We start from the raw sequence: 302 nt of genomic DNA on the forward strand, positions 1-302 counted from the left end.
TATCTCCTCTTCTTCATCCTCGTCCTCACCGTCTGCCTCCTGGCCTGCCTGGGGCTGGCCAAGCGCTCCCGTTGCCTCCTCACCACGTGAGTACCCCACGGCCGGGCTCGGGGGTGCCGGAGCTGCCGAGGAGGGCAGAGCTGGACCCCGTGGTGTGCTCACCCCTCTCCCCACAGGATGCTGTGCTGTGGGCTGCTGACCCTCATCCTCAGCTGGGCCTCCATGGCTGTGGACACGGCAGCGGCGGTGGTGAGTGGGGCTGGGAGGAGAGGGGTGACTCTGGCTGTGCCGGGGGCTGCGGG

At 69.2% G+C, this 302-nt stretch overlaps 1 protein-coding gene across 1 annotated transcript in view; it reads left to right on the forward strand.

The window, feature by feature from the left end:
- The window catches only part of TTYH2 (tweety family member 2), a gene marked incomplete at its 5' end in the record, with an annotated part of 5,119 nt that overhangs the window by 803 nt on the left and 4,014 nt on the right, over positions 1-302 (forward strand). Inside the window, 2 exon segments of the mRNA XM_029086887.1 lie at positions 1-86; positions 177-249. The exon segment at positions 1-86 is cut by the window's left edge and continues 306 nt beyond it. Coding sequence (XP_028942720.1) covers positions 1-86; positions 177-249 — 159 coding nt within the window.

This window comes from Antrostomus carolinensis, unplaced genomic scaffold (genome assembly GCF_000700745.2).
Source record: "Antrostomus carolinensis isolate BGI_N321 unplaced genomic scaffold, ASM70074v2 scaffold35969, whole genome shotgun sequence".
Classification (NCBI taxonomy): Eukaryota; Metazoa; Chordata; class Aves; order Caprimulgiformes; family Caprimulgidae; genus Antrostomus; species Antrostomus carolinensis.